The sequence below is a fragment of the Botrytis fragariae genome (assembly GCF_013461495.1).
Source record: "Botrytis fragariae strain BVB16 chromosome Unknown tig00000075, whole genome shotgun sequence".
Taxonomy (NCBI): domain Eukaryota; kingdom Fungi; phylum Ascomycota; class Leotiomycetes; order Helotiales; family Sclerotiniaceae; genus Botrytis; species Botrytis fragariae.
In genome coordinates, this window is record NW_023500995.1 from 608252 (window position 1) to 634928 (window position 26677).

Sequence of the window (26677 nt, forward strand, 5' to 3'; positions counted from 1 at the left end):
ATGATCTTGCCCATAGTGGCAGTAGGAGTGCCTATGAAGAGGCGATCGATATATTTCCGTCTTGTTTTCTGAATGGCTTTGCCCTATTCTCCAATCGCCCAAGCCCCTTTGAATAGACAACGGAAGTCGCGGATATCCAGGGAAATTACTGTGAGCATATATGCCCAGCTCCCCTGTTGATGAAGAATACTGTGAATAATACCAGTATGTTTGAGAGAATGGGAACAACGACGGATATGGAAGAACTCGATGCCAAACCAAGATTACGTGTATCAATGTTCTCGTCATCACGTGAAGCTTATGGGCATTTGTTTAGATGCAATGCCCTGCCCCAAGAAACGATCCCGAAAATTGGTAGAAACCTGTCAGGAGCACAGTTAGTGATGAAGAGAACAGCTAGGCTTAGCTGCAAGAACGAAAAGGGGCTATTTAGGCCGATTCTTTCTCTGGTGGTTTTATTATCCATTGGATAGTATTAGCAAACAATAGGATATATTAAAATTACATTAAAGTTCGAACAAACCCTAGTCAATTTGACTTTACACCGGATCAGGACTTCCAGACCCCCCCCCCCCCTCAATACAAAAAGGTAACAAGATGCATGCAAGATATCATCAAAGGTGACCCGGTAAGTACATCGTCCGCAGTATTTCGGTACGGAATCTTTACCATCCAAGGATTCAACCCGATAATCATTTTACTTTACGCGCCAATGACAAATTCTAGGACGTTCCATGAAGACATTTCGATTGCCAGTCGGGTCATGCAAAGGAATCAAAATTGGTTCCTCGCCTTGAAAGGCGTGCTGTCAGATCTTTCACATGCACTCATCTATTCGACAACATGACAACACCCCAGGTCGAGTACTTGGTTGCTCGACTCTACGCATTGCAAATATCCGTCGGATCGCGTTTCTAGTCTTGCAGCGGTGGTGCCGTTTGCAGATTTTAGTGGCTACCCACATCAACAATTAGGACTAAACATGCCAATGTAATCTTACCATCGATCATAATAGCTCACGATTTTGCTTGTCCACAAAAGCGAAAATCTATTCTACAATCCGAGAATGGCTCTCCCGAGGTTAGAAATCTTTCCTGCGGCAATGACGAATGATCTGACAGTTGTTGCCGCAAAGATGAATTTTGATTTCACACTTATGGGATGTGAAGTGCGGGAAGAGTAGCAAAATTCGGGTGATGCTCTTTCAAGAGAACGGATGGAGGCAGATTCGAGATCGTCTCACACTACTGCAATGGGACCGGGCGCTTCTTGAATTGGTTTGTCCGCTTGCACCGAAGCTAATCAAAGCATACAGAATTAAATTATCAGAAATTACACTTGTAGGGAAGGGGAGCGAGCAAAGAATTAAAATGTTTGCAGACAATGTTCGATCAGACGAAAGCTGGATTTGAGCTGCTGTAAATCTTCCTTTATGGTAATACATGTGCAAATCTTAGCTTGTATGCTGGTTTGTGTAGGAACCTCGCCACAAGGGATACTGATTACCTTCGAACTAATCAAAGAAAGACGGACATCATGTATGGACGAGGTAATCAAGTTCTGTCTCTTGAATCTGTAATTTCTGTGTGCGAGTTGGGAACCTGGGCGGTAATTGCGAGTACTTCTGATGCCCGAGAGGGTGACAGACTTCATCTGGTCACGGAGTGAAAGACATCACTATCTGGGAGATTGTGGCCATAGTCATAAAGGATCTGAGGGTTATAACAAGAGCTTGAGATCTATGAAAGACTGGAATAACATTATCGGCAACTTACTAGGAATGTTCGTAACTTGAGCTGGCCGGAAATGGCTTGCTAAATGAGCAGACGCAGCCAGTTTAGCGAGGTCGATAAAATTGGTTCATTTTGATTGGAAAGATATATCACAAAACTCCAGTTCGGTAGTCGTGCATGCATGTGATAATCTAGCATTTCTGCACTGAAATGTAAGTGATTATTGCTACCTCCGTGTTCACCTCTGATTCTCGATAATAGGCAGTTCTAACTGAATTTCTTTTGCTACACTCTAAGGATCTACAAAGCCTAGCCCATTGAATAGAAATCACAAACATCTACCTGGGCAATCGATCTTTTTGATCTGAATTTCTTGACGGCGGTTCTGTGCCAAGATTAGCAGGTGAGAGCTTCTTGTTGTCTCTATGATTTCAAAAGTGAATAGCTACTCTCAACGCTTCAGCACTGCCTGAAATTCTTTGACGTATTCAAAAAGACTCCTTATATTTTATAATGCTATGATTGACGTAATGAAGTATGTTTGTCGTTTCCCCATTACCTTTTTTAAGTGTTTGCTGCTGGGCTCCGTTTGCTCATTATTTGCTTCTATTGAATCTTATGAGCAAATAAAATATCGAATGAAACTTCCAATCTCCCCTACTCTATTAAATATCAATCTTTTTATGGCAGTGCCTTTTATAACAGGTAACTATAGATGAAAATCACTGAATATTCAACCCTCACAAAGGAAGACGGATTCCCAGTGAGATTTTTTCATTGTCTAAGTCTCCTTTAAATACCTATTGATCAACTTACTTAAAAAGTCACCAGTAATGTTACCGCCGATTGATTCATTTCTCAATAGGAGAAGCACACATTGAACTTTTCAATCGATAGACCACTTACCTCAGCGCAACATGTTTACCCAAGCTATGGGACAAGCGACCAGTGTTTCGGAGGAATCAAAGAGAGCAGCCATAGAGCAGCTCAATGAGGAAGGGAACGTTTTATTTGGATCCAGAAAGTTCTCAGCGGGTATGTTGCAATTTTTGATTCTCTACACCGTGCATCTATGCAAGCTTTTTGTATCTACATGATTGAAAGGGGCCAATATTGATGACTAAATACACATCACCTGAGTATTTTAGAGTTGGGAACGATGTCGCCGAACCCTTTTCCGTTGAAATTCTGAAAGATTTTCCTCTAGATAAAGGTGGCATGGTTTCGTTGTTCTTCGCTGGTGGTGGGGATGCCCGCTATTTGTATGCAACGATTATCGATCTCCATGAATCTGGGAAGAGAATAATGCCCCCCCTCCCCCCTCGAGAATAACACTTCATTGCAAATAATCTCAATATGTGCTCTCTGACTCGAGATCTTATTGTCAGGACACGGTTTGATGATTTGTCTGCATTAGACCATGATTCGGACCAGTGATTGATGGTCTTGACGACAATTCTCTTCATTTACAGACTCATTATCATGCCAGGCTACGTCAGTGTTTTTATTAGTATTGCTCGTATTTCGTATATTGGTCCGTATGGTGGTGCATATCAATATTTTCGAAATTATTTATGTAGGTAATGTTGATTTATATATCACTAAAGATATTCAATATAGAAGCAATATTGAATATTATTAAAAAGATATAGAAATATGGGAATTCGATTTAAAATGCCCTTTTTCATTCCAAAATAGACTAGGTATCTATCAATATCTTTTAGAATATCTATTCCAAAATCGAATTCCTATATTCTCATATCTTTCTAGTAATATTTAATATATTGAATATTAATAGAAATGATATAATCCCTTTTTATATATATGAGATATCATATTAAAGACTTGATACGCGCCGCTGTTACACTACCGTATACTAGTACAAACACTGGCCTACATCTGGAAATTCTGATGTACAACAATGGAGACTATTCTTATTAGACTGGACAAGGTATGTATACTTTGAATTTCAATCTTTTACAGTACGGCACCATTCAGAGGCAATACCATACCATACGTCATCCCTCGAAAGGATGACGAGTACCCAGGCTTTCTAATTCAATACTTACTATTTATTAACCTCAGGGGGTTAGTCCTGTTGAGTGGGTGACCCTTCACGAGTACAACATTCCAAAATGCATCGATGTTTTAAATCACTGGGTTAGTAATGGCTTTGGGATTCTTACCATCGGCAAAGCTATCCAAGGCACACGCGACGCACTGAGCCGAAAATCACTCTGTAATGACTCCTGTGACTCCTGAGACACCAGCAAAGTTTGCAACAAAGGGAAGAAGTTTTATGCCAACTATGCGCTCGTTTATCCTCCTTAGAAGGTGCTTCTTTCACAGGAACCACGGTTGGCAAAGCTCATCACGAAAGCATCGAAAGGGAGAAAATACTCCAATGCACTCCGTAAGTTTCTCGAGAACTGGAAATTTAATCCGACCATGTTAGACCAAAATTGGTACCGATGTACACTAAGAGACTATGGCCAGTCCAAGGGTTATGACTTCGGGAATAAACCATTTTCGGCTATGTGGCATTTCCGAGATATGTGGAAAGAAACCAAATCTTCCTGCTTGTTTGATCATGTAGCACCGATGTTCAAGCGCGCAGCCAATGCGATCAAGGAATTAAAGGGAGAATCTGTGTAAAAGCTCTCTGTGGGGATGTCACAGAAATTGCCGAATGGTTTCATTTCGACTACTTAACGACCAGAGTCTCTCGCTCTCCCGAGTTTCCCAAAAGGTTCGACTGTAATCACATGAGTAACATACCGTAAGTCACTTTGTCTCATTCAAGGTTCTCACGTATATATTATTTTGATCTATATTTCTGCGAAAAGATGATTATTCGGCGCTGACAACGTCACCCAGGGATTCCCTGGAGGCGTTTCTAGTAGATTATCAGTGTTTTACCGACAAGGAAACGCTGCGAAAATTAACAGACGTTGTTGCAGCTTTTAAGCCAGGTAGAGATGGATCGTTGCCGTTGATGAGATACAACTTATACTCGCGGGGGGCCTCAATTCATAGGATGCCTGGTCCGAATCACTACCTTTGGCTCAGTGTAAAAGTGGTTCTACACAATGTTTTTCAGGATTGCTTTGCCTCACAACGTAAAAATCACCATGACCCACGCAATCATTCTCTCTCCTCTTAATCTCACAGTATTGTTTAGATTGATGGCTCTGCTTCGTGATTATGGATATCCCTCGCGCTGGATATCAGAAGTTCTTGACAATATCATTGAGAACAAGGTTGTCGCTACCTGTCGTCCTCCTCGAGCCACGCCCACAAGGGTTTCTGCATTGAAGATACAGTACAGGTCCAAGAAGATCTGTACTAGTCCTTTCGCTCATGAAATTTCAACTCTCCCTAGGATCTTCTCGCCGATCTTATCATTCATTCCTGAGTCACAGAAAATTTCTTCAGAGGAAGGAATCTACAAGTACACTTTTTCACTTGATAAATTGGACACTGTTTAAGAAATGCCGAACAACCTTACACTGTTATTTGAGAGTGATAAGCTGTTCAGAGAAGCGGGTCAGGCGGGCTACTACGCGATGCATCAGAACATCCGTTCGCTCCTTGATTCGGCTTAGGGAGACGAAATGGGTGCTCAATTCAAAGGAGTTAAATTCGAAGCTTTTAGGGAGAGAGGCCTGGTTCTGTGGAGTGCTATTGAGTGGAACATAGAAGCATCAGAAGCTAGTGCTTGGATGCCTAGCACTCTAATGGATAGAATAATGAGGGAGAGGGAGAGGGAGAGGGATTGGAGTTGTGGGCTATTCCGGACAGATACGTGGGAGAGGTGTTGGGATATGTTGGCACTGGTGAGTGATGCGAGAAAGGGTAAAAAATGGGAGGAGTATGTTACTTCAGTTGAAGACATCAGGCTTCTACATTTGATCAAGAAGGGTTTGAATCTAGAAAAATGAAGATATGCGCGACGGTGGCATGAAGGAAGTGGAGCTCTATAGTAGTATTTGAAATTAGCTCTAGACCTTTAATCGCACGAAACGCATAACAGTAAGAGTTGAATTCATTATTCTTCATAGAAGCTGTAATTTATGCACATTGACTACCTTCTACGACCCAATGCGTACTCGGAAAAAGCAAAGACTACCGTCTTTTTAGCACACGATATAATCTATGGGTAGTGAGAGATATTTATGCACTCATTGATGCCGATTCTCTATGATCATCATCAATTCTAAAGTTTGCATTAGAAGCGCTCGAAGAGATAAATTAGGAAACTCACCATCATAGCTACACTGATCTCTCTCTGGCTGAGATCTTTTGTCATTATCATAGAGACCTCCTACCGGCTTCTCATCGGAAATGTTCTCTGGAAAGTGACGTCTATCCACCCATGGGGTAGAGAATCGGTTTCTCTTGAAATACTTGTATGGATACGCAATTGGAGGATCAAACCTATTGTATGTTCCACCCACATCTTTACTAGGCTCTTCCGCCAATCTTATCTCACCACCGTCAAAGTTTTCGCCCATTTCCCATTCTCCAGATCCAACCTGAAGAAGGCGAAGCTTAGGCAGATTATTTTGCATCTTCTGAAAGTAGTCGGCCCATTTTGTTTTGTAATGCCAGATAGTGGGAACGCCTGAAATGAGCGTTAGTATTTGTAATCTCAGGTCGTACTCAGACACTATCACCTCCATTATCCATAGGAGTCATCGCATAGTTCTCATTGTCGAGATCCCCCAAGTGCCTAATACCTGCGAGTATTGGACAATCGTCGAGTTTCAGAACTTCCAACGTTTTTCCGTGAGATAGAATCCAATCCAATTGCCAATCGTGCGAAAATGTGTAGTTGCCCAATTCCAACTTCTTCAATTTTGGAAAGTGCACACCCCTCAAATCACACTTTGGGAAATAGCCCCACCAATGAATACAGTGAATAGTGAGCGAGGTGAGATTATCAGCACAGGGCACTAGCCATGTAGAAGGAAGCTCGGCAAAGAAGTCATGCATAGGCGGAAGAGACCATGAAGACTCAGGGGTTGCTTTTTCGTACTCGACAACAATTCTCATACGTAGGTTTGTAATTTTTTTCAAAACCGCAAGGAAGTCTTTCGATCCGGTCAAGCTCGCATCATTGACATTTTGTAGATTCTTGAGGGAAAGCGTAGTGAGTGAAGGTGTAGGATACCTTGGGTCATTCAAGGAACGAAACAATTCTCTGAGAACAGCAGTACGATATTCGTGGCTGTCTTCTGCTGGGATGAGATAGAATCCTCTTTCATCCTCCTCCCCCAGATATGTACAAAATTCTGCAAATTCGACTGCGACGGTGGTAAGGTTAGGGAACCTATTACATTTTTCGATAATTCTTTTCATCGAGATATTGAAGTGCTGTGGGGGGTGTTTCTCCGCGTAGGAATTAAGATACGAATTTGCATAGGGTTCAAGACTGGTGACATAACGGACAGAACGAACTGCTTGCTTGAGACGTGGTACACGGATGATCTTCTCAAAATTGGTGCGTGGAATGGCTGAGTGCATCTCTGCAACCTCTTTAGACTCGTCGTCTCCATTGTCGTTATCATATCCTTCATTTGCATTCTGTATATTCACACTACAGTGCGAGAAAAGCTTTTCAGTGACTAGAATTGAGAGGGGTTTCGAAACCAGACGGAGGTTTTTGAGATCAGAGGTGTTTGTTACCCCTTTGATGATCAAGCGAAAGATCTCCGCTGGAAATTTGTCCATTTTCAATGGATGCTAGGGGGAAGATTCTTGGAGCTTGACTTTTCAAATGTCAAAACAATGGTAGTATCGATAGAGGGTAGCGACGGCTAATACATATACCTCGTTCCAGACGGTGTATTAGGTTTCGGAAAATAATCTGACCCCTATTTCTAGGAGGGGTAATTTTGATCAGTTTTTGGACATCAACCAGGCAGTAACCTCAACTTTAAGACTATTGGGGCTCGCAAATGAATCAAGTACCTGCGTTTCTCAAGAAAACATACTTTCCACGTCGTTGCCTACTGACAAACTTCCAGTCCAGTCTTGATACTTGTTGCACAATTTGTTAGTACCTATAACTTGAATGGCTTTAAATAAATCCAGCTTCGTCTTTTGCAGAACGCGATGACATGTCTCATGAATTGCAACTTGGGGAAGTCGATGTCGCTGATTGATTGAAACCTTTCCCTCCCCATCATGTGATGATATGAGCTTATGTCACGTGATCAAGCTCCAATCGATTTTCTTTGGTTTCCACCCTCTTGATGGATTACAAGCCTTGATTGCCACGACTCGTGGAAACATTACAGCACAAATTATGGGTCAGCAATTTTCCATTCTGAGACCCGATCTACTCTGATCTGCCCTCGTCACAACGCGGAAGAAATTCTCTGGTGCTCCAACAAATCCTAGAGTTCGAGAACCTGTAGTCTGCAGGTCTCGAAATTTCGTAATTGTAATTCGAAAAATTGTGATTTTGGATATCTAAACTCCCAAAGCTCCGACAAAGCACTTATCCGGAGCCATAATCATCTTTTCGAAAATTACATTTACAATCCTATTTATTTGTCGTCTGGTCTCTACCACATAATTTCACAAGAAATATAACAAATTGATTTCTAGCAGTGAATCCTAATCAGGAGGCAATCAATATCCTGGGAAGATCTCTCTCACCCCATGAATCGAGTATGTTCAAGACTTCGTGTCAATCTGACTAGCTGTTGAGGCCCAAGGACAATCATTCGGGGACAGCATTTTGACATCTGAGTTATTGCATCTCCAGGTTGCCATAATTAAATCATCCTTGATTGTTACTGCTACGAGAACACACCATAATGTCGTGCTCTGGATCCCTTTCCAAGCTAGGCATTGCTAGCTCAATCCGAAAATAGTGTTCTATACTGCCTTGGGAGGAATTTAGGTTTGTACTCCGCTCTTCACCTACAAACTCACGAGGTAAATGTACCGAGATCGACAGTACAAGTACAGAATAATCGAAGATAGATGTTAGTGGATCAGTGGGAAACCACGATGTTGTATAGACAAAAGTTTCACGTGACTATCCTTAAAAAGAAAGTTGGTGGAAGTATTTTCAAGGCATCCAGATCAAAGAAACTAAATTGTGTATGGCCCCAACCAAATACCTCGAATACATGGTTTTTACGATAGAAAATTCTGGTAATAATAGTATGCTATCTGCCCTATGACTTTGAGACAGAGACCATGACACCTTCTTCAATCTCATCCATCTTCCCAGTACCTTCAGGGCACGAAATTTATGGTCATAACTACCATATTCAAAGCCCAAATTGCGTAGAAAAAGTTCGAGTAGAAGCTTAGAGCTCTGAAATTCTGGTCCGTCAATCATCACCAAGACTGAAGAAGCAAAGTTTGGCGTGAAAAGAATGATACAGTTAGTACGTGACACATTATCAGGTTTCTATTCGATCAAACAAAAACCTAGCCGTCTTTTAAAATTTCCGTCTTTAAAGGTTTACATTGAAATACTTGCACTTACGAGTCGACCTTATGAAGCTGGTGATTGTGTAAGTATCAAATCATGATAGAGTGTACTCTTGATTGGTGTATCAATTTTTCGCGGCTCTGGACGATCATGCAGATGCACGGACGAACACACGCGAATTTTGGCGACGACATGTCGGTGTCACGCTCGGCTAATACTGAAACGGTAATAACCTCATATACAATGTCCCATAATTTACAATACCTTAAATTTATCAATGATTCAACGAAAAGTTGCCGGTATCTCATTTTTAGAAAACTTTGATCCGAATTTTGAATTAAGCTTTCAATAGATTTAGTAAATTGAATGTTAGCTTCGAGGATCAAGAAACATGACATACAGCGTGACATACCTAACCAACGCTAGTCCAGTCCATATGAAAATCTCCACTTTTTAATTTTATATATATATCTAGGTCTTTCCCCAGAGAATCGTTTTGAAAGCTTCATTCGAATACCAATTTCATAGTCTCATCTTAACACCCACAATCAATTTATCACAATCCTCTATTCAAAACTACACAATTACAATCTGCAATTCTCTCAGGTAGGTTCAAACTTCCAGGGGCCGGAAATTCTTTAATACGATTTAAACATTGACCTAGCTCTAATATTCGAATCAGACCTAGACACTCAAATCTTTTAACTCTCCAGATCAGAATTGAACACCGGGGTCCGCAGGTTTTCCACACATTTACGATCACTGCAATATACAATTTCTTCTAATCGAATCTAGACATCGGTTCTCCCAAGGTGGTTGAGCTAAATTGAAACATGGTCGAACAAACTTTTTTAGAAACTGGATATCATGTAGCTCATTTTATTGCTTGTCAGAAGCACATGAAATTAAGGGGATTAGCGCTCCGAGCAATATTGGATCAATGTACAGATCCGGCTGGCACTTTTGCCAAACGACATAATAAATGGTTGGAAAATAGTATAAACATTGCTGAAAATTGGAAAGGCATGGTTAAGCTCCCAAAAGATCAAATTCTTGGCGGCGCATTCGTGGATGCGCATCGAAGCTCACCAGAAATGGGTAAAATGCTCAAGGAAAGTGCAGAGGCAGAGTTCGAGTCAGAGGTCGAGTCAGAGGTCGAGATCGATCAATGGCATGATATTTCTGATGATGAATCAATTGAAAAATGAATAAGGCAAAATCTAGCCGCAGAGTACCGGCGTAATCAGGACCACCTGGTTTTTATTTTGAGAGAAGCGCATCATTACAGAGATGCAAAAACCCAGATTCGGCTCTGGGTGTCAAATGATATTGAACGTTTCAGGGCAAGTTTGCAAAGAGACATTGCGCAAAGTGGCGCCGATCCTGATCGTGAAACCATGCTCGGATTCTTCGAAGAATGGTCGGCTTGGAATGACATGACCTACGAACAAAGCTGTAAATTGAATGATACAGAGCTTCATCCTGAGTGTCACTTGATCTTCTCGACTATTCAGTTTGCAATCAAAGACATGAAACATCGCCTGAGTATCATTGAAGAAGCTCAATCCTATAGCGAGTATGAGGACCGTGCGGCTGCGAATCAAGCATACATTGATGTTATTGAAGCATATCGGACCTACGAGAATCCTGAAGACCCTGCGGCTTCTGACAAAGTATATGCTCAGGAAGTCGCGAGGCACTTAACGCAACCATAAATTCCGGATAAATATCGAGGTGAATCAAATTCTGCGCCATCGGTTACATGCGTTCCTGAACAACTTTCTGACATTTCTGATAGGGAAAACCCGGCGTCGAGGGTCGGAAATGGACCTTTTAGGGATTTTTCTGGCAGACAGCGAGACAATGGAATGGAGCGGCAAGGACTTGATGAGCTTGGAAGGGTCTATGGACAACACTAGAACATAAACAACGAAAATTTTGTACCAGTAACTTACAAAACCCAAGACTCGAAAAGTTTATTCTCCTAGGGAAGATGAATGAAAACTACATTAATCATCCTTTATATACGGGTTGTGAGAAGAAAAGCAAACGACGACATCGTTCGGGTTGAATTTTGTACGGGGTGGTACAAAATTCATTTGTGGCTTTTAATTGTAGATAGATCATGCAGTTGTCTACTTTGAATATTAAATAACACTTACTGATCTGTTGTCGCTCATTCCTGCACGTCCTTTAAACATTGCGTTGAACAATCATGCGACGAGCTTTTGATGGTTTTCCTCACGTTTCCAAAACTTGGTTGCATATTATTCACGCTTACGATTTCGTCCTCGTGTATTACATCACTCAACCACGGTATATGGATAGTCTTTAGAATGCTTTATGATGTTTAGGTATTCGCAGCAATACCATGAAGATTGATACTCTAACAGATCTCGCCACAAAGCCAGAATCCGTAGTAATCTAATATTGTGACTCCTCTCTTGCAAAGCGAAGTTTCCCTAACAGTAGACTAAAGCCTTCAGGCTACCAGAACCAGTTTCACTGACGTCTCAATCCTCCTCATTTAATCAACTTAGCCGGCTGGCTTTCGGCTTCTGTTTCTTCTGTTTCTTGCTGAAGTGATAGACTTTCCTCATCCGACTCAAGAATTCTCGAGTCTGTTAAGTCGAATGCCGCGGCGTGCCATGCCGCCTCCGCATCATTCCACGCTTTTTGAGCCTTTTTTAATGCCTCTTCAGCCTCGAGGAATGACTTCTCTGCCTCTTGTAATGCCTCCTCAAGCAATACCTCTTCTGCTTTTAACATTCTCTCCTTCTCCTCCCATTTCTCTCTCAAGTTGCGGGCTGCTAACTCTATCGCCTCCAATTCTCCTATACTAATTGATATTGCTTGACGTCTCACCCGTATAGCGAGCTTGTTCTTAAAATCATTCAAGACATTCATATCCTCCTGTAGCTCGTATCCAAGTTTCTCTTCCGATACGAGGCTTTCAGGTAACTGAATGGATAAACGAAGTACTGAGTCCCTGAAGGTTGGCAGGCTTTTGAGAGAATTATTTACTTCCTGTTTGACTTGATCGAGTACCGACCTGAAATACATCTCTTCCATGGTGAGCTGCATGATTGGATGATTGAGATTTGAGGATATGATGGTTCAGGTCGATCTGAGTAGAGGTGGATTAGAGGCTCGAGAGTTGGACAATTTGCTGTGCGACGATGGGTGACGGTGATATTTGCCGATGCTGGAAGAATGGAAATGGGAAAGAAAAAGTACCGGATGACTATATTTATACGAAAATGATTCTGAAGACCTAGTAAACAATGGGATCGTGTTTCATTGAGGAAAACAAATTCGAAAGAGAACGGGCAAGTGGCAAGAGGGGCTTGTGGGCCGCTCTATTGGTGATTTCCCTTTTGGGCTCAACAATCCCTTCCTAGTCTTGCCGGTGGTTTCTCCTTCTTCTCTTGCAAGTAAGAAGTAGTTTTGGTGGAAAGATTGAGTAGGAGCCAGATTTGAACCATAACTGAGTGGTATGAATGAAAAGGTTCCCATTTTGGGTTTGACTCCAGAATCGGGATCGATAGTTGAATTTTAACTTCCATTAACGAGAGTCAATGGCGAGACAGACCTCTGACTAGGAACGATTGCCAAGATTGTGGCATGGATATTTAAGGGTGTAGATTCCAGATATAGAGTGCCCTCAATGTTATCATGAAATAACAGGAAGAAAATCTTACTTTTTCAGCTTTTCTCTATGAACAATAATCATTACTTCTCGAAAGAAATTGAGACCTCGTTCGATTATCTTTAACACTTGACATCGGTTTCTTATTCCAGCTCTTGCGGGAATGTTTCTCAATTTCCATGCCATGATTTTGTTCAAATTTCATGGAAGAAGTTTCCATCTCTGATAATTTTACTTGATTGTGGTGACATTGGATATAACTCGCTTTCAAGAGGGAATTTTCTCACTCACGAAGTTCTTAATGTCCACTTAAGTAAATCCTTCTCAACGATATCCTCCTTTCTCTCAAGCAACTCATCAACATCCCACCTAGCATCCAGAAACCTTCCATTTATCCATTTCAAATCTTTGATGTTCTTACTCAACCACACACAAAATCCACCGCAAAGATCCACGCTATCAACCAAATCTATAGCTTTTATCAGTACTCTCGCAACATTAAGCAGATTAGAAACTTACAAGGTAGGAAAACTTCAGGTGTATTTCCAGCAGCCATCAGCGTTGCAACTGCCCCAGGATGTACAGTAACAGCAACTAATCCTTCCTCTCCAAATTGAGAACCTACCATCTCTAAAAATCTACTCTGCGCAAATTTACTCACGCAATACCCCGTATTGGCAATGGGGCCATCCGTCAAATTTGCAGCCAACGAACCGATCTGTACGAAAACCTTTGCTCCATTCTCACTCTCCAGCAGTAAAGGTATCAAATAATGCGCACAATTATAAGTCCCAATCATATTTATATCGAAATTTCCTTGGAACCATGACGGATCACCTTCAGTGACTTTCAGAGTCACGGGACCCGCATATCCAGAGTTGGGAATACAGACATCAAGGCGACCGAATGTCTCTTTGATATAATTCGCAAGGTCTGAAATATTGCTGGATGATGCGATATCACAAGAAAATATTTCCACTCGAGTTTGGGGGGAGATGACACGAATCTTTTCAGCAACGCGAGTAAGCTCGGAAGTGTTGCGGGATGCTAGAATAACGCCGGAGGCTCCTGCTTGCGCAAATGAATAAGCGATGTGTTCGCCTATGCCAGAGCTAGCCCCTATTACACAGATGACGAAAGGACTAGGGAGTGGGTTGTTGGCTGGAGTGGTGGCGGGCGTGAGTGTTTTGTGTCGGGTGGCTGTAATGGTGTTCATTGTGTTTTTTCGTTTTTAAGATTGATTATAAGGGAAACTGTTCGATTAAAATCAAGAGACGGGTCATGAAAAATATATATTATCTGAACATCTATATTCCATATTTCTGGCACATCACGATGGTTAGGTGGCTGAGCTTTCGACTCATAATGAGCAGGTGGGATGGGACATTTAATTGGCTGTGCAGTAGTGGGGGTTTTCTGCCCGGTGACTCAGTAATTGGCTTAGGCTTATCTATACCCTTTGATATGTTTCACCGTCCACGATTAATGCTATTCTTGAACGAGGATTTCGATGCAGAATCATTGTTTTCTTTAAGACATGTAGTTGGGGGGATAATAATGATACAATGATTATTAGCTGCATTGATTGGGCGAAAAGCCGATGTCTCGTTTAAATCGACACTTTAATATGATCAATACCTACTCCAAGCGAATTCGAACTTCAACTGCTTCCCTACAGAAAGTAAAGTTCTGGATGGTTTACGATAGACGAATGCTAGATAGTCACGTTTTCATGAATACAATTTCATCCATGGGGAACTCTTCAACTTTTTCGAGGAGATTAGAAGGTCCCAGCAAATTCTACAAAAATGTCCCCTCTTACCCGAAATAACAGATAGGATCAATCTAACTTCTTGGCTATACAGGCATGATATGAAGTCAGATTGGACTGCATTGCAATTCTATGTCGCGTCAAGCTATTTTTCGACCGCCATTCGTCTTATCAATATACTGCATGCTATCATAGATCAATCCCACGTTACCTGTCTCATCCGAGATCTGTATCAATTATTTATGAAAATTTCACCTTAAGAGAAAGCGAAAAATGTCTCCTTAAGAAAATGCGTTATGAAAATGTCACTACTCATCTGACTGTTAACCTCGCGCGCCATTAGAATAGTCGGACGAATCAAGCGAGTTGTCATGATCTGACGGGAGGATCAGGGCTATAACCCTACCAGGTTGGATAATTCATCATGTTCGAGCAGGAGATGCAAGCTGCTGTGGTCAAATCCCTAGATTACTCGTTCACCTATCGAACGGATAAAGGTTCTGCAACTGTTCGAGTCGTAGCGAAAGGTTATTTTCAACACTTTCTAAGGGAGCTTAAAGCATGTCCCTCTGAGTGAATATCAATGCTACAAAAGGTTTGAATGCTGAAAAAAAGTCCAACTTGTCTGTCGTTGAAGTTGTCTATAAATGAAGTCCGAGGAATGGCAAATTAATGACACGGGAAGCTTGTGATTCAAACGAGTATTGGTGGACACCAATTCCTTGTACTGACTGCAAGTGCTAGTGATATAGATATAAAAATCACGAGACGCGTTTTGTAGCCAATGTTCGTAAAGACTGTTATGTCGATTGTCAATGCCTATTGCTTTTTGGGCAGCAGCTTGCCTCGCAAAGGTACATTGAGTCTTGATGTTATGCATCTTACGCATGTCATGGGCCGGACGATCTAAGCCTTCAACAGTCAACAACACATTCCTTATCATGTGATCACTTTCTGTTCTTGGACACTACTTCAATTGATAGCAGAATCTTTAGGACTTGAATAATGTCAGCTATTATCTCGACAGGCTTACCAGCATAAGCCATTCAAAGCGCTGAAGATATATAGTATGTACTTCCGAACTTCCCGGACTCCTGTAACTCACTAGATGCCATAATAAATCAGGTAAGATAAGGTTAGGAATACAAACGAGTAATATTCACATTTCATATCCACAACTTGCCGTCTGTGGGGAAAATTCGTGACCACGATATGCACTCCAATCCTTTGTAGCATACAACCAAGATCATGGCGTTAGATGTCGTTAGATGGAGTAAAGAAGTGGAATCTGATAGGATGGGATCGAAATTCTAATGACGCGAGCCATTGAGTCAGAGAACGAACGTTCTTGTGAGTGGACATGGATGTGATCATACATGATTGGGCAGGTGTCCGTGAGACCTAAGATGTCATGACGCATCTAAGTCCTTCATTGCCTCCCAGCATGACAAGACTTTGTTTCTGAGGGATTCTCAGCCTCTATAGATCTACCAATGACAACTCCTTATTAAGGATGAGACTTCTCACTTATCCTGAACCTGCAGTCAAACTGACCAAACAGGAAAGAGCTGCAATCTTTGCTATGCATTCATTCTATTTCATCGATGAACACTGATTCAAAGAGGATCACAGATTCCGACTTCAGAGCAAAATCGCAGAATTCTTTAGACCGGTATTAGATTACCGATTGCGTGCAATCTTTCCTCGCTCGTCTGTGCCAGGAGGTCGGAAGAATTTCGGGGCCGATATCAAAAGTTACTCCTATCACATGACCTTTAAATTTTCGCTTTACGCGACTTTTTATCCAGTCGCGGTCAACGCGTCTTCCATCTATCATCTCCCATCTTTCAACAACACCACAATCTCAATATCTGCCCTCCACACGCTAATAACGTCAATCATGTGTAAGTTTCCCTGCGCATCACTCCTAAACTCAAAACTTACTTGTACCTAGCAAACAACTACGGATACCAAAATAATTATTCAACCACCAGTTACGGCGCACAAGGCGGGGCAGATGGTGGTGGATTTGTTCAAGGAGGATATGGTGGATCGCAAGGAGGAAGCCAAGAAAGTCCTGGAGGATCAAAGGTATGTCTTGCTACTTGTGAAGTCACATGAATATACTAATGAGACATTTAGACATATGGTAAAGATACATTACGACCAGTAACCATCAAGCAAATCCTCGAGGCCGTGCAACCACATCCCGATGCAGATTTCAAAATTGATGGATCCGAAGTTACTCAAGTAGGCACATTCCTTCCTACTAAACTATGCATCAATACCATCTTTCGCCGAACTAATACACTAACCTCTCAACCATTAGCTCTCATTCGTCGGCCAAGTCCACTCCATCTCCACCCAAGCCACAAACAACACCTACAAAGTCGACGACGGCACCGGTCTCATCGAAGTAAAACAATGGATCGACAACGACGCTGCTCCAGAAAACGCAAGACCTGTGCCAGAAGAAGGAAAATACATACACGTATGGGGAAGACTCAAGTCTTTCCATGATAAACGTCATGTAGGAGCTCATATTATCCGACCCGTTCTCGACATGAACGAAGTGACATTCCATGGATTAGAAGCTACTCTGGCACATTTATATTTCACTCGTGGTCCTATCGATACAGCGGGTACTATGACAAAGAAAGAGGGGGGCGATGGAATGTTTGTTGATTCGTACGGTGGCAATAACATGGGAGCCGGAGATGCGTCTACAGGTAGTGGTAAAATATTACCTGCGAAGGTTTCTCGCAATTCCAGAATGGTTTTCGATCTATTACAGTCAGAGCCTCAAAATAACGAGGGTTTGAATGTAAATATGATTGCGACCAAGCTTGGTATGCCAGTTGCAGATGTCTACAAGTGCGGAGATGAGTTATTGGCGGAGGGTTGTATTTATACAACGGTTGATGATGAGACGTGGGCTGTGTTGGAGTACTAGAGGATGGGAGATTACAGCATCAATGGCGTTGTAGGATGGGATTATGGCATCTATGTAAAAGTAATGGCTTCATGTGAATGAAGTATGATTCTATGAGAAGATATACCAGATGAGATTCTTAGATTGCTAGAATTAGGTAAAAACAAATGGTGATATTGTTATATTATCCAATACCCTAATAGATAACAATTAAGACTAAAGCTTGTTTGATTACTTCAACAGGTGCGGATTTGTTCATGCAAAAACTTTACCCAAAGAGAGTCATATCCAATAAACCACAAAAACTTCAAGAATAATCATGGAGACTTAAAAGCGTCAATATGATAAGAAAAATCGATATCAGAAGCAGAACTCAAATCGCAATGACACCACCTACTCAATCATCTTAACATTGACACACTCCTTTCCCTCGACAGTTTCCCCCACAAATTTCGGTTCCCTGACCATAATCTGCATCTTAACCGGCTTGACCCCTCTTTCCATCACAATATCCTGCTTCCACTCAAACCCCAACCTACGATAGTAACTCAAATTTTTCTCCGCACTAGACTCTAAATACGTTGGGCAGTTTTCACGGTCTGCTCGATCAGTCATATGTTGTATTAATTTCTTCGCGTATCCTTTTCCTCGAGCGCTAGGTTTGCTACCGAGATAAACGAGGTAGTAGAAATTCTTGTTACGCTCGCCCATGACGTCGTCGATGGTATGGTGGAGTAGGGGCAGAAATTCATCATAGAAACGTTTGCGGCCTTCCACAGAGAGCTTGAAGTAGAGTTTCCAGAGACCGCTGCGGAAAAAGGTAAGCCAATCATCCATGTCTTGACCAGGAGGCATCCTGTTGGTTTGTTAATTCGTTATTCAAAAAACATGGATCCCAGTAGACGTACCATAGAGCGACTGCATCGTAGTTTGGACCAATAGTAGTCACTATGCCTTTGTAACAATGAGCAGCGGTCATGTACTTGATTATGTCACAATGAAGTTTCCATTTGTAGTCCTCAGAATAAGAAGTCATGTCATCGGTATCAAGGAAGTATCTTGCTACTTCGTCTGTAGCAAAAGCTTGAGCTAGACACTGAGCCGCTCCCTCGCACTCCGAGATGCTTACTGTACGAACTTCCTCCGTTGTAGCCGGGGAAAGGCTGCGCTTCTTCTCAAGAAAATTCATGGTCGTACTATTATCCTCAATAAAATGCGCCATGATTGCGATTAATTTATAATATATCTTGAGATGTTGGAATGATCCTGCAGATTTAATATGTTAACATGATATTTGGAGGCATTTGGAAAGACTGAGAACGAACAGGAATCCGGTTTATTAGCTGGCCTATTTAAATCGCCTGTATGAACTATCGAGAGCTGGGTTCTCGATACCGTTATGTATCGAGATGGGAAACGAAGACAGTTGAGACTTTGGCGGAAATCAACCGACATCAATGTAGATGTTTATCAAACTCGGGCTACTCTTCAGCGGGAAAGGCAGGATGATTCTTCGAGAATCACGCTTCGTCTACAGTTAGTAGATAGAATTTGGTCGTCGATTGTGTAGCTGTGGGAGTCTTGAGCCGGACAAGTGTTGACTTTACTGAATCGGCCGATACGATGTGAATTGAGGAGAAAGAATGCAGTTTATGTTGTCTTGTGTTTCCTTGGGAGACTTAATGATTTATGTTACAGAGAACCTGTGATTGTGATTGTAATTGTCTGCAGAGATCAATGAATTGAATAGCAAGGGATTCCGAGAAACGGCGATTGGGTCGAGGTTTATGTAGTCATCACTACGAACTCAAAACGTTAAGGTACTCCTCAACGATAACCATGCCACAATCAAACGCTGCATAACTCCACTTGTAGACTAGCACGAGGTAAGCATAAAGATTGAGGGCAACCAACAGGATTGAGTCTGTGAAATCCCTTGGGGCAAGTGTAGCCTGCCGCATGATTCTTGGAAAATTCCATAATCTGATTGGATTGATATAAACCCTTAAACAATCAATACATGGATACTTTACTTGTTAAGTTTGACAAGGGACGCCATGTGCGATCATCTGGTCCAAAGGGTCCGTGGCTGGACCTCCCAAATCTGGTTAGATATCGGAGTAATCTTTGAAGGGTGTCGCGCCCCGTCCGCCGACTTTGATACGATCCTACTCCACTCCACTGAAGGGAGATAAGATGAAAAGCGTGGAACAACGACGAAAATAGGAATTGGGTAAGCGAGATAAAGGGATGGATGGATAAGAAAGACAGATAGTATTAGATGAAGAAAGTAATCATAAGTCAAAAGTCAAAAGTAGTGTAAAGATAGAAAAGAAATTGGAAACATGCAAAAATAGGACGTATTGCGTTGCATATTGTCAGACACAGGATGTCCAATAGGAAAGATATTCGGGATTCGCCCGCGTTGATCGTACTGGATGATATTAATTAGGCGTAATCAAGTGATTCGCTTTTCTTTTGGGTATAAACTTTGGTATCGCGATAAACCTCGATGCCAATATGCAATATGCATTATGCATGGTGAAATTCTCAGCTCCTCAATAACTCCTCCATATTCATTCATCTCTTATCCGAATCGCCCCAGCAAAGTCGTCCTCACATTCTTCTAATATCTTGCTCATTCATATACTTCTCAAGATCGGTATCCTTGTGCTCCCACCATTCGAAAAGAAGAGAGTTACAGATAAGCTTGAACCAAGGTGTAAACTTCAAAGAGGGATCGTTGAACATAGTCTTGAGTCCATCGGCAGAAACGTACTGAGTATCGCGGACTTCATTCATGTTTGGCTCGAGGTCGACATCGGCGGTAATAAAGAGGATGTAATCGACTAAAAAGATTGTCAATCGTTAGCCATTGTACGTCATAAAGGATCATAAAAACAGGTTGACATACTTTCATGCTCTCCCCATTTTCCGTCACTGGGTGCTTTGTAGTGGATTCTGGTCAAGAATTTGAAGTCCTCGATGGGTACTTGCGCAGGTTTGATACCAAGTTCGTGATCAAGCTTTCGTTGTGCTGCTCTTTTGACTCCCATGATAGCCTCAGCCAACTCAGAACCACCTTCACCGGGTATGCCAAGAGGATGGGAGCAGCAGGTGTTAGTCCACATGTCAGGGAATGTGATCTTTTCGGTCGCACGTTGTTGAAGGAGCAATTCATTCTTGGAGTTGAAAAGAAAGACCGAAAATGCGCGATGAAGGAGGCCTTTGTCGATGTTTGTCATGAGATGACCTAGAATGATCAGTATACAAAAAATGGACGAATGCTTAAAACCCTTACATATCTTCTTGCTGAAGTTTCCAATAGGCTTATCGTTTTCGTCTAGAACAATGCAGACTTCATCCATCAATCTGATCTGCTCTTCATCGTGTCCTTCGAGTTCTGCAGAGCTCGTGTCAATGTCAGGGAAAAGTCGAAGAATGCTCTGAGCAGTAATAGGCTCAGCCTGTGTAATTGTAGTTGTAGTAGACATTGTGGAATGGAGAGAGGGTGGTGGTCTTATTGTATTTTGAAAGTCCTTCCTTGGGATTAGATTGTTCAGAAATGGCTCAAAGGATTAATAAGGGGAACAGGGACAAAATGCCTCAAGCAATTAAATTGCGGGCGCTATTCCCGCCTGAATAATTGGCCCAAGCCCAAAGGTTAAAATTGGCGGGGAAATTTAGTCACTTGAAGCTGTCAATTAAATATTGATACCTCAGGCAATAGAGGGGCAGAAAAAAAAAGTTTGTTTGAATTTTGGTCGGCTCGGGAACCAAAAGAAATTCGAATCTACAAGTACCTACTTCGATATCATATGGGAAAAAGACCTCGTATTTTGTCTCTCAACACAAGTTAATCAATTCAACTCAACCCAATATCATATCATATCACCCTGATTTACATTCAAAATATCAATATGGGAAAAGCTTCTAGAAATAGGACTAAGCATCGCGCTGATCCAACTGCAAAATCTATCAAGCCACCCACCGACCCAGAGCTTGCAGCTATTCGAGAGAGCAAAATTCTACCAGTTCTCCAAGATCTACAAAGTGCAGACCAATTGAAGAGATCAACCGCTGCGACTGCAATTGCGAACCTCGTTGACGATACAAAATGTCGAAAGTTATTTTTGCGAGAGCAGATTGTTCGAATCCTGCTGGAACAAACCCTTACAGACTCGAGCATGGAAACTAGAATCGCAGGATGGGGAATAATGAGAAATCTAGCATTGGAAGAGGAAGCGGACTTTTGTGTGCATTTATTCAGACAGGATATTTTGACTGCAATTGAGGGAGCTGTCAAATCAGTAAGCAGTCACAGTAGTCCCATTCTCCAATAATTACTCTAACAAAAGTAGATTATCGAAACGATCGATTCAAAAGATACTCCGTTATCGAAAATACCACAACCTCAACAGGATCTTCTGTGGAGTCTTACAAGTTCTGTAATAACACTGTTAACCTCCCTGTCTGAAGCAGAGGTTGAAATTGTCGAAGCTATATCAAAACTGTCTACAATTATCAACTTTTTGTTTGGATTATTGTCACTCGATACAACTCCATTGGAGATCAACAATGAGGTATTATCATGCTTAGCAGCTTTAACAGAAGACAATAAGACCTTGGTCGAATTTATTACAGAGCAGAAGGATTGGTTCAAACTACTGATGCAATTGAAGAACTCTGGCGGATTTAAAGGCGTTGCTACTTGTGGAGTACTTCATAATATATTCACAGCAATGAATTGGGCCGATGACAATGCTCCCATGGACGGCGCCTCGGATGCTATTCTTCTCCCAACTTTGATCGAGTCAATGCAACAAGCACAACAGACCAATGGTGCTTATGGGACAAACGGCCACACGACAAATTCTAGCCCCGAAAGAGTCTTGCAAATGGCCCTAGAAATTACTGCATCGATTGCAACTAGCCTTCAAGAAGCTCTGGAACTTGGAAACGGAAAGGAGGAGGTGTTTGAAGGATTTGGAGATGACGAGGAAGTGGATGAAGACCAGATGGTTGACGGCGATGCAGACTTGTCGGAAGGTGAAGAAGGTGACTTGAGTGACGGAGAGAACGAAATGACACAGGAGGATATCGAGGCCGACATGGATATGGTCCTGGGAGATGACCCAGAAGATGAGGAGACGTCTAATGATCAGGATACACTCCATCAACTTGTTCAGGTCGCTTGTCCCGCCGTTGTAGCTCTTACACAACTATCCGGCGACTCAAAAATGGAGGGTGATGATGTACAAACTCCTGCCCTGGCAGCTTTAAACAACATTGCATGGACCGTCTCATCCATTGACTTTTCCAAGAGCCATCTTGGTAGCCTGCAAAAGTCATGGGCTGGCCTTGCCCAGCGTATATGGGACGAGGTCGTGTGTCGCGTACTTGCATCCAACACGGCGAACGTTGAACTGGCTGCCTCTATTACAAGTATTGCCTGGGCTGTTTGTAAGAGTGTTCAAGGGCGTGTTCAGATACGAGCGGATGAGCACAGAAAGTTTATGGCTCTCTACCATGCTTCCAAGGGCTTTGAAACCCCAGACGAGTCCAAGGCTTCTAAGAAAGACGCAGAAAATCTTGATGATTCAGCTTTCCAGTCTTTGGGGGTCAAATGTATTGGCGTGTTAGGTAGTCTTGCCCTCGAGCCCGCACCTATCGAACTTAATCGAGAAATTGGCATTTTCCTAGTCACTCTCATTGCAGGCGTTCCCGAAACCCCTGCGGCTCATGCGGTGGAAGCCTTGAACGAGATTTTTGACATTTATGCCGACAAAAGTTATTCATTTGATCAGTCGGTTTTCTGGGGAAGTGGATTCGACAAACACTTGGAGGAAAGTTTGCCTAAGTGCAAGAAGATGGCAAAATCAATCGACAAGAGAAAGTCACCAGAGCTTCGTTCGAGGATTGATGAAGCGGTATTGAATTTAGCGAGGTTCTTGAAGTACAAGAGAACAGAAAAGTCGAGCTAAGATGTAGATGATGGGATATAAAAACTAGGATAGTCGAGCTACAACACACATAATATTTCTCCATATGCTAGATTAATCCGACAATGATACCACAAGTCCTTTTCAATTTATTCGCTCAGTGAGACAGGGGTTTGAAAACAACAATCTATGGTTTTGCTTATTTATTCAACCCTCGAAGCTGATCTAGATTTTGACGTCAACGATAAAGAATTATTATGGAGACAAATTAGGCGCAGGGCTTACTCGTCCAGCATCATCAAGACGGGCTGTGCATGGAAGCTCAAGAATGGTTCCGTTTCCCGTTTCACTTCAACAAACTTCCCCGTTTCTGCAACTCTGCATTAAACCAACACATTCATGGAAACTCGTGGACATCGGTGCATAACATCATTTCGTAGAATATTTTGTCAACAATGCTAATTGTCGAAATAGGAATATCGTCATTACATGGTGCGCATCAATGCATCCCAGACTGCGGCTCAGCAAATTCCATCTCACCCCTGTCTGGATGGGGGCCAAAGTTGAAGAAAGGACATTATCACGGCCGCCAAAATCATCAACCCTCATGCAAATTTCCAACAAGCCACTGTCAGCCTCGCGAAGGAGAGCTTCCCTTGTGCAATGTTAGGCTTGATATATGATCAGCCACTTTTAATTGTTCCGTGTAAGATGTGCTTGACACTCCATGGCCTGATACAGTATGTTTGCTCCAGCTTCTCAGCCTCGGTGGCAAATGTTCGAAGAAATGAATTCGTGATGAAGTTGGATGTGATGAAATTGGGAAAAGAAGCAAAGCAGCGGTTTTAAGCATACAGTGTGTAGACCGGAGCGAGCCTAACGCGGTCCCTGTCCGGCTGGACTGAACACATTGTGAAGGCACAAGTACCAGCATGTACATGCAAAAACGACCCAGTGTATCGGTAATAGAGGCGTTTTATTGTTAATGGTAAGGCAATGCTGTGTAATGAGCCATTTTCCCAATCGGTTTTCTCCTTCTGTGTGCAGAGATACTGTGGGGAGAATTCATGCATGCAATATGTAATATGTGAACGGATTTAAGACTTTGTATAAGTAAGATCGTCATCTCGCCTGTCGGGACTCTACTTCCATTTGCTTGTACTTCTTAGTCTTGTTCTAGCTGGGTTAAGCATCTGAGCTACTTGAATACGTATACATGCGTTTACGAAGCGGATTGGATAAGTCTAGCGAGCGAGACAGTCGGAGTCAGCCTGCTCAAGCCGCAAGTCTCGATATGGAGGAACATCGTTTTACAGATTTTGGCTCAAATGGCGCAGATGTTGGTTCGTCGGGGCAGAGGTGAGTTTGTCTACTTTCCTTTGATGCTCTAGTTGCTTGGGTAAGTGATGAGCTAGGCTAACGGCGTGCTGTGAAGTAGTGGATCGCCATCTAGACCCGAAACTCAGAACCGTGATACCTCCAATGGACAGCAGGAACAGGGCATAGTCCTCTCTAGTCAATATGAGGAATATCAAGAAGACCCAACAGCATCATCACAACATACTCAAAGACCTTTCTTGGCACCACCATCTTTCTATGACCCAGCTCTCTATCCCGAAGCCTCAGTTCCTGTGTTACATCCTACTACATCTGCATTATACTTACAGCCTTATACAACTACAACTACCTCTCAATCCCAACCTCATTCTCAACTTCAACTTCAACAAAACTATTCATCCTATATGCCACCCCATACAAATGCATCTCAGCCTGAATCTATCTACACCTACGAGTCACCTCTTTACCCCTCCCCACCACCACCACCAGCTCCTACACCACCACCGCCTCCCTCACACTCTCATCGCTTTAATCCCTCTCAATACTATCCCCCAGCTCATCTATCATACCACCAAGCCCAAAGCCAGCACCACCTCCCTCTCACTCAACCTCAACCTCAAACACTCCACTTCCCCCCTCTTTCTACTCCTCAAACTCAACTCCAGACTCAACAACCCCATCACCAATCTCAAGATAGTCCCTGGTCTCCACTCTCCGCTCATGAATCCCGCAAACGCCGCGCTTCAGATGCGTTGAGCACTGCCGAGTTGGGCGTCACTGACGCCGATGTGGATTGGGGGTATAAGGATAAGATGGGTCAGGAGCTTGATTCTCTAGAGATGCAAAGTAGGAGTATGAGGAGAAGAGATGAACGCGGTGAGGGTAGCGAGAGGCACAATGTTCCAGGAAGCAGCAGAAGAAGTAGAAGAAGATTGAATAATGGAGATGCGGGGAACGGAAGTGCGGGACGAAGACAAGGAGGAAGAGATGAAGATGAAGATGAAGATGAGAATGAATTTGAGTACGAAGAAAGAATGGCGCGAGGAGAAGAGGAAGAAAGCGATCGAGGCAACGGACATACATATTCTTGAGTATGGAAATTCTCGACAAGGTCAATTTGGCTGGACAACTACAGCTATACTCGATTCGCACGCTACAAAGCATACGCCTTTTTCTATTGTCTGTTTGGATACGATATTTCACTTTTTTATTTTTCGAGAATCATTTTGTCATTTCATTTCGTTGTCATTTGCAATTTTCCATTCTATACTTTCCTTGGATTTTTATCGAGATTCTGCAGTACTTATGTTTCACTAGAAGGATTTGAAGGATTTGGACGATTTTTCTGTTTTTTCTGTTTTCCTACAGTCAAAGTGTTTTTACGCAAGTTTTTCGAGTTATTGCTTGGTTAAGTCATTAGTTTGTATTGGTAGATGTTCAAAGAATAGGGAAATTGATATTTAACATTAGGATTGAATTGTGTGGTTGGTGGGTGTTCACATTGATGTTGATTAGATGCTAAGTGTGTTTTGTTAATTCCCCCAAAATTGACGATATTTGACACGAATTTGAAGATGTAATGAAGGTATCCTTTGATCTGGAAGTATGATCAGAGGGGACAGTAATTTACTGCCATTTACAATCGTGGATACAGGCCATACTCTACGAAAGCAAGACCGATTACCAGCCATGTAAGATATGGAAACTGCTGTAGTACGGAGTTCTTATGAACTGCTTACTGTATACATGTAGGTATGTAGGTATGTATGTAGTACGCCCTCCCGCCTACTTGCCGCATGACGCCCCAATGGGTCGCAGTTTGTATAACCATAAGCTTTGAGTAAGAATAAGCATCT

At 42.3% G+C, this 26677-nt stretch overlaps 11 protein-coding genes across 11 annotated transcripts; 6 read left to right on the forward strand and 5 right to left on the reverse strand.

Annotated features, from left to right (window-relative positions):
* Positions 1–2650: 2650 nt before the first annotated feature.
* Bfra_005676 (uncharacterized protein) lies at positions 2651–3065 on the forward strand (the record flags this gene model as incomplete). The annotated part of the gene is made up of 2 exons (XM_037336055.1): positions 2651–2797; positions 2838–3065. 2 exons carry the CDS (start codon positions 2651–2653, stop codon positions 3063–3065), a joined length of 375 nt encoding a protein of 124 aa, XP_037191265.1.
* Positions 3066–3654: 589 nt separating this feature from the next.
* Bfra_005677 (uncharacterized protein) lies at positions 3655–3995 on the forward strand (the record flags this gene model as incomplete). The annotated part of the gene is made up of 2 exons (XM_037336056.1): positions 3655–3684; positions 3819–3995. The coding sequence occupies 2 exons, from the start codon at positions 3655–3657 to the stop codon at positions 3993–3995; spliced, it is 207 nt and encodes a 68-aa protein (XP_037191266.1).
* A 1650-nt stretch (positions 3996–5645) lies between these two features.
* On the reverse strand, positions 5646–7466 carry Bfra_005679 (uncharacterized protein; the record flags this gene model as incomplete). The annotated part of the gene is made up of 3 exons (XM_037336057.1): positions 5646–5797; positions 5998–6357; positions 6410–7466. The coding sequence occupies 3 exons, from the start codon at positions 7464–7466 to the stop codon at positions 5646–5648; spliced, it is 1569 nt and encodes a 522-aa protein (XP_037191267.1).
* A 2556-nt stretch (positions 7467–10022) lies between these two features.
* On the forward strand, positions 10023–10904 carry Bfra_005680 (uncharacterized protein; the record flags this gene model as incomplete). The annotated part of the gene is made up of 2 exons (XM_037336058.1): positions 10023–10336; positions 10478–10904. 2 exons carry the CDS (start codon positions 10023–10025, stop codon positions 10902–10904), a joined length of 741 nt encoding a protein of 246 aa, XP_037191268.1.
* An 808-nt stretch (positions 10905–11712) lies between these two features.
* Bfra_005681 (uncharacterized protein) lies at positions 11713–12273 on the reverse strand (the record flags this gene model as incomplete). Its single annotated transcript, XM_037336059.1, has 1 exon — positions 11713–12273. The coding sequence occupies one exon, from the start codon at positions 12271–12273 to the stop codon at positions 11713–11715; it is 561 nt and encodes a 186-aa protein (XP_037191269.1).
* Positions 12274–13125: 852 nt separating this feature from the next.
* Bfra_005682 (putative short-chain dehydrogenases protein) lies at positions 13126–14054 on the reverse strand (the record flags this gene model as incomplete). Its single annotated transcript, XM_037336060.1, has 2 exons — positions 13126–13307; positions 13358–14054. The coding sequence occupies 2 exons, from the start codon at positions 14052–14054 to the stop codon at positions 13126–13128; spliced, it is 879 nt and encodes a 292-aa protein (XP_037191270.1).
* A 2323-nt stretch (positions 14055–16377) lies between these two features.
* On the forward strand, positions 16378–17562 carry Bfra_005683 (putative replication protein a 32 kda subunit protein; the record flags this gene model as incomplete). The annotated part of the gene is made up of 4 exons (XM_037336061.1): positions 16378–16513; positions 16564–16700; positions 16752–16859; positions 16939–17562. 4 exons carry the CDS (start codon positions 16378–16380, stop codon positions 17560–17562), a joined length of 1005 nt encoding a protein of 334 aa, XP_037191271.1.
* A 372-nt stretch (positions 17563–17934) lies between these two features.
* Positions 17935–18763, reverse strand: Bfra_005684 (putative n-acetyltransferase-like protein; the record flags this gene model as incomplete). Its single annotated transcript, XM_037336062.1, has 2 exons — positions 17935–18397; positions 18450–18763. The coding sequence occupies 2 exons, from the start codon at positions 18761–18763 to the stop codon at positions 17935–17937; spliced, it is 777 nt and encodes a 258-aa protein (XP_037191272.1).
* A 1394-nt stretch (positions 18764–20157) lies between these two features.
* On the reverse strand, positions 20158–21035 carry Bfra_005685 (putative isopentenyl-diphosphate delta-isomerase protein; the record flags this gene model as incomplete). The annotated part of the gene is made up of 3 exons (XM_037336063.1): positions 20158–20390; positions 20456–20794; positions 20843–21035. 3 exons carry the CDS (start codon positions 21033–21035, stop codon positions 20158–20160), a joined length of 765 nt encoding a protein of 254 aa, XP_037191273.1.
* Positions 21036–21461: 426 nt separating this feature from the next.
* On the forward strand, positions 21462–23525 carry Bfra_005686 (putative arm-like repeat-containing protein; the record flags this gene model as incomplete). Its single annotated transcript, XM_037336064.1, has 2 exons — positions 21462–21851; positions 21903–23525. The coding sequence occupies 2 exons, from the start codon at positions 21462–21464 to the stop codon at positions 23523–23525; spliced, it is 2013 nt and encodes a 670-aa protein (XP_037191274.1).
* Positions 23526–24699: 1174 nt separating this feature from the next.
* Bfra_005687 (uncharacterized protein) lies at positions 24700–25912 on the forward strand (the record flags this gene model as incomplete). Its single annotated transcript, XM_037336065.1, has 2 exons — positions 24700–24842; positions 24919–25912. 2 exons carry the CDS (start codon positions 24700–24702, stop codon positions 25910–25912), a joined length of 1137 nt encoding a protein of 378 aa, XP_037191275.1.
* Between the last annotated feature and the right edge of the window lie 765 nt (positions 25913–26677).